Here is a 10,333-nt window from a genome sequence, read left to right on the forward strand (position 1 = left end):
ATTTAAAATGTGTCGGAGTAATAGGCCTACTAGCTAGCTATAGGCTATATATATATATGTATAAGCCCATGTGATAACCCTAGATTTTTATCGTATGTGTAGTTAGTCTACATTAGTCAGCAGAAATCGTCATTATTGACGGAAGGGAGTTATTATAAGAAGAAGATCAACATGGCAAATATGTAGTATAGGTTGTACCAAAAATAAGGATTAAATTTTAAATGAAATTTATCTGAAAAATAATTCCTTTGCAATGTTAATAAAATTATTGTCATATTATACTGTTGAGAGTGTTATAGATCAGATTTCTATTGCTAAGTATAGTAGCTGTTTATTTCACAAAATTATTGCCCGGAATTTATAAAAAGGAAATTTTAAAAACAAATTTTTGTATTCAATGTCAAAACATACAAGGGCCGTTTTTTGTTTTTTTTTTTTTTTGTGCGTGTTCTTAGGTGTACGAAGTTCCAACACTTTTTCACTAGCCCTAGGGATCCACTTCTCTGAGTTGATAGTTCAAAACTGACTGGCTCATACAGGGTGCCTTTGCCAGGTACTGACATTAGGTCGTGGTTTTTCCTGGTGCTCTGGATTTCCTTCTCCAATGCCTGGCATGTTCTTAAATGACCCTGGCAGTTAATAAGACTTTAGAGGGACATTCCTTCTTTCGGATATCAGAACCATGTACAATTTTTACTGATGAAATCCACTTTTGAACAGGGAAATGAATCAATGCCAAAATGTACAGAAACATGATGGATCCTACAAAAATACTGACTGGCTTTCAAGTAATAAGTGATATATGGGTAGAATTGAAGAATTTGTAGGACTTAGAACTGGGAGAACTTGTGTTTATTACCATGCGAGTTAAACTGTCTTATTTGTTTTATGTAAACTAAAGATTCCAACATTTACTTTTTGGGAAAAAATCATATTTTCCAATAAGTTTAATTTTGATGACCTAACCTTTGAATTAAAACTAATGAAGAAATGACCCTTTAAATGAAGTAAACCAAACCAAATTTATTACTATGTTTATGAACACGTGTACAGTGTAATATGGTTTAAACCTTATAAACAACTGCTGTTAATTCCCGAAGCCTGGAAGAGTATAGAATTTCTAGTATAATTATTTTGTAACTAATCATAATTACAAAAGGAGAGTAATTGTCTATGGTGTTGACTCTTAGCAGGTTTAATTTAAATTTGCTACAAATTCTGTTTTAGTGGAGACAAGAGAATACATGTACAATTGTACTTACAATCAAAATTAATTAACTCTAACTATGATAACTCAAAAACACTGATCATAAATTGAAGTATCTCACTTGTCCAAGTCAAAATCTTTGTTTTTATAGTAATAAAATATATATAAGATAATTCAAACTCTGACAACTCGAAAAACTCTGATATAAAGAACTAAATTTAAATTTCCACCCAAATATTACAGAATTGACAGAACATTATATACTGATTTAATACCAAAGTTGATTCATATTTTATTTTGAAAGGCCCACAATGTTAACTGTTAAGTGAATTTTTATAAAAGTTCTCTCTAAACTGATCATTAAATCATATGCTATAAATATAAGTCATCGGTCCAATGCGGTTTGGCCCTAAAAAGGGTTGAAGTGACTGAATAACAGTTCAAAATGTTCTATTCCATTCCCAATATATGGTAGAATCAAATATTACACATGGATAGAAGGATCTTCAATTCAAGTCCTTTAAAGTTAATGTAATTTCATGCACCTTGGGTCTGTAGTTTTTTTTTCAGGTGAGGGGACCTGGGTTATTAGTTTACTCTGCAGTAATTAAGAAAATACAAAAACAGAAATAATATTGAATATTGCTATTGGAAATAATACAGTATCAGAATGGGAGATCTGTGCAATAGTATACACACACATACTGTATATATACACAATGTATATATATATTGGCACTATGACTGATCCACGGCGGCCTGAGTAGTGGGACCAAAAAGCGTAAAATTGACGAAACTTCTAAACTTCCAGATATGAAGAAATCAAACATTCTTCATGGATGAAAGAGACTTAAGGTAGTACTTTTCAAAAAAAATAGTTTTTCTGACCACAGGGTGTCCTGTTACCCCTTTAGGGATGGGTTAGAAATAATTATTTAATTCATATACAGAAATCACACTTTTTGGCCTTATTTAATTTGTTCAATTAATTTATTAAATAAAAGCGAGTTTACAACCATCACTATTTAATAGCAGCGGTGTCAATATTTGTATAAAGTCCACTTTTGACAGCGTTATTGAGTTGCATGCTGTCAGATTGAATTGAAACTGGTGAGGGTACTGATACAATCATACTGTTGTACATGAATGCACCTATACTGTACATGCACCTATTCATCATTTAGAGTTTTAATTTTTTCCAGGTTCACCTATTTTGGGGTAAAAATATATACCAACAGTGAATTTTGTGAAGTTATGTTAAGATTCACTTTAAACTGTGTTATAAAAGCAATATTAATCTAATTAAAACTTTGTGACTGACTCTAGATCTATTACACTGAACTTGCAACCATAATAAATGTTTTTATAGATTCACATATTTTGGTCTGAAAACTGAATTTTGAGAATTTTCATTAAAGTACAATTTTCACCCTATCTCATTGAATTGAATCATGGTAAGGTTACTGTTACTATCATGCTGAAGACTGGGTTACTGATATTATTTAATATCCATAAATTGAAGGATGTTATCATGACAAAGGGGAAAGATGAGACATATAATTCTGCATAATTCTTGTAATATAAGGCCTTTTGATGACTTATCATGACCTTGTGATTTCAGGTTTCCCCCACAAGAGGAGGTTAATTTCTTAAATCATACTATAAAATATTAGAGTATATACTGCAGTAGACATAGAGGATATTTTTATGTATATCATGCCACAACAGAATTTTTTTTTATGATATCTCTAATGGATTTATGTGGGTTTTAAGGGATAACCTTTTGGCAAATTTCATAAATCTGCTAATATGATAAAAAAGAATATATATATTACATAAACATATACGTCTGCAAGTGGCAATTAGATTAGCTGTGCTCTTCCAAGGCTTTGCCTTCATTCATATTAGCCAAATTAAATGATTGTTTAAGGTAGACCGACCCTTCTGTGACGTCACAGACATGAGTCCGGCGATCCGGCGATCCGGCGTCCGGCGATCCGAGCCCTTGATTATATTTAAGGATTGATTGTCAATTTTGTTGCTTGCATGGATGATGGACTGCTGAAGGGAACTGCGAAGCAGTTCATGTACCATTTGCACGAGGTTCACTTCCCTTCATCAGTCCATGCAAGCAACAAAATTGACAATCGATCCTTATATTTACGTTAACCAAATTTAAAACTTCGCCACCAGATTGCAAAATTCGGTCGCAACAGTGTGACGTAAGTGCGTCACTTTGTAACATTGTTATACTTATCGTACATGTGTGTGCAGTAGTGGAACAGCAGACAGTCAACTATTCTCGTCGCCAAGGCAACACAAAATAGAGTGCCATACACGTTATGATTATTACGATGTTGATACACATAGATACGATATTTTCAAGGTAAAATATTCATTTATAACAAATATTTATGATATTGTATAATAAAAACTAAGCAATACCCATATAAATACGAATTTAAAGTACAGTGTTGACAGTATAATATGTGTGTGATTTGGTCACTCGAGACCCAGGGACTCGGTTAAAAAAATGATGTGATGCAGTCTACTAGCCGGGATATTCAGAACTCGAGAAAAAGTGTAACAATGTGGATTTTAGTCGCAGGTTAGCTGGTGATGTACATGGTGTTCTTGACATATTGGATTTCATTGTCGCACTGGCGTTTTGGGATGTAAATTATGATAATAGTAAGTAAAGCAACATTGGCGGTATTCGACGGCCGGAAACTTGTGTCCTCCATATGTTTAGATTGAGTCAAATTACGACAATAATGTGTCCCTGTTCTCGATATAGCATACTTCTGCTACCAGTCTGTTTAGTGTTGTTAAATAGTGTTTAAATTTAGCTTTATTTTCTGTGACCACTGAAATAGTATTAAGCATGACATTCGAGATACAGCTAACGTTAGACCTACTGCGCTACGTAGGTCATGAGCTCGGTGCTATCGAGAGTGTCAGTGTTCTGTCAAATCCTGTTTTCTAAACTGTCTGCATTATACTGGCATTTTTATTAGCACATAAAGCAGCTATTCCACTTGTGTTCATATACGTTTATAACAATGTTACACAATTCACAAAGTGAAAGTGCATTCAAGTCTGAGGCGGTACAGAACTCGGTCGCCATTGTAAACTCAGTGAATGTATTCACACGCTTGCAAGAGAGTGATTCGTCTCTCAGAACAGAAGCACGCGACCCAAAATCTTTAAGGGGAAATGAAGTGATCTGAGTTTACTATGTTCATTAAGGCGGAGCGATGTGAAAATGTAAATATTCACGAATAGTTACATCTGGTTTAATTTTCAAGTCAGCTGGGAGATAAATGTTTAGGCCTACAGCACGATGCGGTCAAGAGGTAAAGGGGTCAGTTTTGTAAAACTAAAATACTAGGTAAGGCTTATGCTTTCAATGAAGTGAGAACATAAAGATGGTCCATTGAAAACAAGGACAGCGCCGATGTATCACATAATGTGCCAATGTGTGACGACCATATAACGTTAGTTACAGTCTCGGCGGAGACAATTTATATCAAGTTAGGAAGAGGTTAGCACATCTCCAATTTATGGCAATGTAGAACAAGAGGACACTTCATGGCGCACGGGCCGACGCATAGTGGAGTTGGGGACTTTGGCCGATGCTCTAAAAGCATGTGCACTTTGCGGCAACCAACAATTACTTCAGTATGTACTCCATCTGTCAGATTGCATATTGTTAGGGGAACGTAAGTTCGGCCTTGCGCACTTTACATGTGATATATTGTTATTCAGAATGCGAGGTTGTCAACCATATTCCAACCGCGGGTAGACACAGATCAGAAAAAAGAAACGCATGGGACGTAAACACAAAACTTGCAACATGCATTGATGGTATAAAAGATCTATATAAACTCTCACGAAATTTACGTTGACATTTGACAATTTTTCAAAAACCTAAAACCCGTGAAATTGATGTAGATGTCAAGTGCCTTTTTACTCATATTCTGGATATATTATAAATATTGTATTTAATTAACTGTAGGCCTATAAAACACGTTTCTTGTGATCGGTCTAGGCTGGAGATTTCACTCCATGGGGAGCTCTCTACCAGGTTCGAGCAGTTTTATAAATAGATCATAACAAAAACGAATGACGGATTGACAAGCACAAATTCGGACCCTTTAAAGAGGCATGTCCGTGAATGAATTGTAACGAGTTGCATAAATGCAAAAAATACATAAACAAAAACCATCAAAAGGCCAACTCTGGTAATTTCTACATCACTACCATGTCAGCAAATTGCGGCGCCCGGGTGTTAAGCTCAAGAGCGTCTTCGTTGCCACAGGTGTAAAATACGGAAATGTTTAATTTTCCTATTTAACTATTACCAATCAATCCAATGAGACTTGACCATGTCAAAATATATAATTCCGATAAACTGTGAGATTTACAGTCATTTCGATCGCGGATTTTGCTGTATCTGTTGCATAATTCGTGGATTGCGGCATAATTTGGTCATACACGCCTACAATGTGGACGAATTAGCAAAAAATGAGAGGTGTTTTTCCTGTCAGTTATCCTTGCAAGTTATAGCCAATTTATCATTTTGTTCCGTGGTCGGGTTATTTTCCTTGAAGGACATCATTATCACATCAAAAAAGAGAAAAAATATCCCAACCGTTCTTCCGATCCCGTCTTCGGCGTTCATTTTCTATAGAAATTATCGCGGGTTTAACCCCTTGTGGAGGCCCTAAATTCGCTTTCCTGTTATATATATCATGAAGATATTGTTGTATCGTCTGTCCTTTTACGTTGTTAGTAGCAAAGAAATATGGCAGTAGAATACTGATGCCATTATTAAGTGCACGATCATTTGGAATCCAACAATGCAAAATAAAGACAATGAAATTCACATCAGGACAAACAATAAACAATTCTGTCTGCAGTGTTCGAAAGTAAAGGTGGTCCGATGGCCAGAGGCTATAGAAAACCTGGTCGGTCTATGTAAAATGTCTTAGTGTTGGCCCCAATGGTTGTGAAAAGTTTGAGGCCTGACATACATAACAATTCATGTAAACAACATTCCAATATTTTCTGACAAATGATGATATGAAATCAGAGCTTAAAATAGAGGTTTTTTAAACCCATAATAGCGTGTTATTACTGGATGATGCAAGCGTTTGCGTGACAGTTATGCAACTGTTCAACAATATGTTTACAAAATGGGTCTATGGAAAAATGACTTGGGCTATGGGATTTCAATTTTCTGTAGACATACTGTCTAAGGAATTTTCATATATACTTTCATGTATAGATGTTTAGATGTAATACATAGTTTATGTTACAATGTGTTTACATGTTTAGATTTAGATTTTTTAAAAAGGGGGGTATAATCACCTATTATATTTCGGCCTAGTTTGTAGCATTTTTTGAGTGTCATTCTTTTAAATTACCCCCCCCCCCCCCCCCCTAAAAAAAAGTCTAAAATCTGAAAATGTGGTAGTATATACATGTTACGGTGAGTGATTACTGTGATAGCTGCGCTCTTCTAAGGCTTCATTCAAATTACATTATCGCATAGGTTGGAACGCTCGACACTCGACACTCGAGCAACATTGTTTAGCGCTGCAAATGAAGCTCATAATGTGCATGTTCTGGCATTCTGTATCACCGATACGCTTCGTTTGACATGGTGTATTAGAAGGAAGCGTCTGAAGGACCGTTAGTGTAATGTTCTAATTTTCATCCGGTAAAGAGGAAAATATCCGGAAAATGTTAATTGCGGTTGGGAAATCAAACAAATAAAATTCTTTAAAAAAAAAAAAGCACCAGTAACATAGATTACAACATAATTTATGAAAGAAAATGGTAAAGATTTAACAAAAAAATTCATCAATCTCAGATTCCAAAATAACTGCTCTAATTTGGTAATTTGAGCCATACTTGAAGCAAAAGTTTTGGGGTACCAGCAAAGTAAACGGCCATAGTGTGAAAAGTAATATGGTGAGGTGTTATTTTTATTTTTTTTCTTAAAGCATACATATGAAATTTTTAATTAAGCAAAAAAAAGGGGGTCATTTTTCTGTTCATTTTTCAGGAAAAAAATAAACGTGTATTTTTCTAAATCATTTTTTCACTAAAAATAACAGGTTTTTCGTATAAAAATAGCCATATTTTGTTAACCACCAAAAGAATATTATCTTTTTTTGATAATTATGAATGATATGCTCATACTGATGATATGAATAGGATATAAACTTCTTTTTATGCTTGAGGTGAATATTATCGGGGAAAGATAAAATCTACCAAAATCCTTAAAAATATGGTTCAGCTATTAATTAATACGTATCTTTATGTGGACCTGGTAGTAAAACGAACGTGGTGACATATGTTTTTATGTGCTTTTTGTGATAAGAGCATAATTAACATTGAAATAAAAATAAAATTAAGGAGATCTATCACAGGAAACCCGAAGGGTCGGTCTACCTTAAAAGTTTGTTTAACATCATAATGTTGTTAATTATTCTTAAGAATGGGCCGTTGTTTATGCTGAATAACACAATATTTCCTGTGAGTATTATACCGGAATATTGCAGTATATCGTTAGGTCATTTCCGGCGAAGACATTTGACTTCACACGAAAAAAAGGTAGACGATGACAGATGGTTTTTAGTGTCGTGTTAATAATCTATTGTTTAACGTGGGAATGCGGGACCATTTATTTCAATAATATCAAAATCACCAGTCTTTTTCCCACACGTGTAACACATTGTTTTTAAGTCATGGTTAATGAACCATCTAGTGTTTATATTGTAAATTACCCCCCTCATTATCCATCCTGTCACTTTACGTATTTTCCCCGTTTCGTTAGCGGAGATGTTTATACTTTCAATTATCAGTCCAAATGTCTAAAAAAACAACAACATAAATTACGGGTCAAAAGTAAGTTGACTGTTCATGCAATCATTTGATATCTCTCCAGCTTTTTTAAGTATTTTTTTCTGCGTTAATATATGGAAAATTCGTCTGAATTGCTAAAACATTTCAAACACGTTCAAGTCTCGCTGTGATATCGTGTAAGGGATTCATGAAAGATGGTCAAATTTAATAACCAATCTAGAAGTCTGTTGCTTAGAGAACTTTTTACACATTTTTAAATTACCAATTTGGCGGCCATTTTGAAAATGTGTATTCCCTGCACTTCATGAAAATCCCAAAATTTCATATTATTGACTCTTAATCTTTTGAATCACTAATATAACACTATTGTTTCTTAGCTACAACATTTTGAAAAAGTAGAAATAAATTGACTGACAATTTTGACTGTTTTAATCGCTATCTTCTTATCGGATTATCAGATTATCGGCCCTCTTAGAACACACGTTTTGTGACCAATGGTCTAGCACAAACTGACTACTTACTTCGAAACACGTTTGATATCACTGCTAGAGACAGGCTTCACCCAGGTCTTCTCAAAGTTGTCTGTAGTTAACGTTGAATAGCTAATGCGTGTTGGTCCTGTCAACAAACGAATAAAGCGAAACATCTCCAAGGAATTTACAAGGTGGTATTTCAGTCGCAAAACAGGCGTACTGAAATATGCGAGTTTCTAACTTTATATATACGAAACTGTAGGAAAACAGTCAGCAATGGGTTATCCAATCAGCAGGGGTTGATAGGACATTCCCTATCGGGAGTTTTTTTTCTTCTTTTTCTTAAAAAGCCGACACAGATTCCTGATACACCATGTACTTAGTGACATCTCTGTCAACTTACACACCTGTATCAATGATTGTACAACATACACACCTGTACCAATGATTGTACAACATACACACCTGTACCAATGTTTGTACAACATACACTTACACATCCAATCAAGGAATGGCTACAGTAGAGAAAAAAGTAAATCAGACTGCACAGTCAAGGACTCATTGATACCAGGGACCTCAATAATGTATACCTAGAAAGCGACGGAGCCAACTCAAATTAGGTGGAAAAAATGTTAAAATCTTGAAAGGCAGGAGCAATATTGCTATATTTCAATAAATGATGATTTCAATATTGAGTTTCAAAAGAATGTCATAAACAAGCGTATATTTTGGAATGCTCTTCCCTTTGTAAAACAGGAATAGTTTATTAGTTTAATTGTGTCAATCTATTGTTGGTCTCCTGTACATTCCCACGTACGTACGTATACTGATGTTAGCTGTGACATTCCCACGTACGTACGTATACCGATGTTAGCTGTGACATTCCCACGTACGTATACTGATGTTAGCTGTGACATTCCCACGTACGTATACTGATGTCAGCTGTGACATTCCCACGTACGTACGTATACTGATGTTAGCTGTGACATTCCCACGTACGTACGTATACTGATGTTAGCTGTGACATTCCCACGTACGTATACTGATGTTAGCTGTGACATTCCCACGTACGTATACTGATGTTAGCTGTGACATTCCCACGTACGTATACTGATGTTAGCTGTGACATTCTCACGTACGTACGTATACTGATGTTAGCTGTGACATTCCCACGTACGTACGTATACTGATGTTAGATGTGACATTCCCACGTACGTACGTATACTGATGTTAGATGTGACATTCCCACGTACGTACGTATACTGATGTTAGCTGTGTCATTCCCACGTACGTACGTATACTGATGTTAGCTGTGTAATTCCCACGTACGTACGTATACTGATGTTAGCTGTGACATTCCCACGTACGTACGTATACTGATGTTAGCTGTGACATTCCCACGTACGTATACTGATGTTAGCTGTGACATTCCCACGTACGTACGTATACTGATGTTAGCTGTGTCATTCCCACGTACGTATACTGATGTTAGCTGTGACATTCCCACGTACGTACGTATACTGATGTTAGATGTGACATTCCCACGTACGTATACTGATGTTAGCTGTGACATTCCCACGTACGTATACTGATGTTAGATGTGACATTCCCACGTACGTATACTCATGTTAGCTGTGTCATTCCCACGTACGTACGTATACTGATGTTAGCTGTGACATTCCCACGTACGTTTACTGATGTTAGCTGTACATTCCCACGTACGTACGTATACTGATGTTAGCTGTGACATTCCCACGTACGTACGTATACTGATGTT

The 10,333-nt window shown here is 35.4% G+C and overlaps 1 protein-coding gene across 1 annotated transcript in view; it reads right to left on the reverse strand.

The window, feature by feature from the left end:
* The window catches only part of LOC117341171 (dimethylaniline monooxygenase [N-oxide-forming] 3-like), a 71,350-nt gene extending 62,582 nt beyond the window's left edge, over positions 1 to 8,768 (reverse strand). The window contains exon 1 of the mRNA XM_033903015.1: positions 8,605 to 8,768. Coding sequence (XP_033758906.1) covers positions 8,605 to 8,729 — 125 coding nt within the window. The 5' untranslated portion in view covers positions 8,730 to 8,768. The remainder of the gene's footprint in view (positions 1 to 8,604) is intronic.
* Positions 8,769 to 10,333: the final 1,565 nt, after the last annotated feature.

This window comes from Pecten maximus, chromosome 13 (genome assembly GCF_902652985.1).
Source record: "Pecten maximus chromosome 13, xPecMax1.1, whole genome shotgun sequence".
In the NCBI taxonomy this organism is placed as follows: Eukaryota; Metazoa; Mollusca; class Bivalvia; order Pectinida; family Pectinidae; genus Pecten; species Pecten maximus.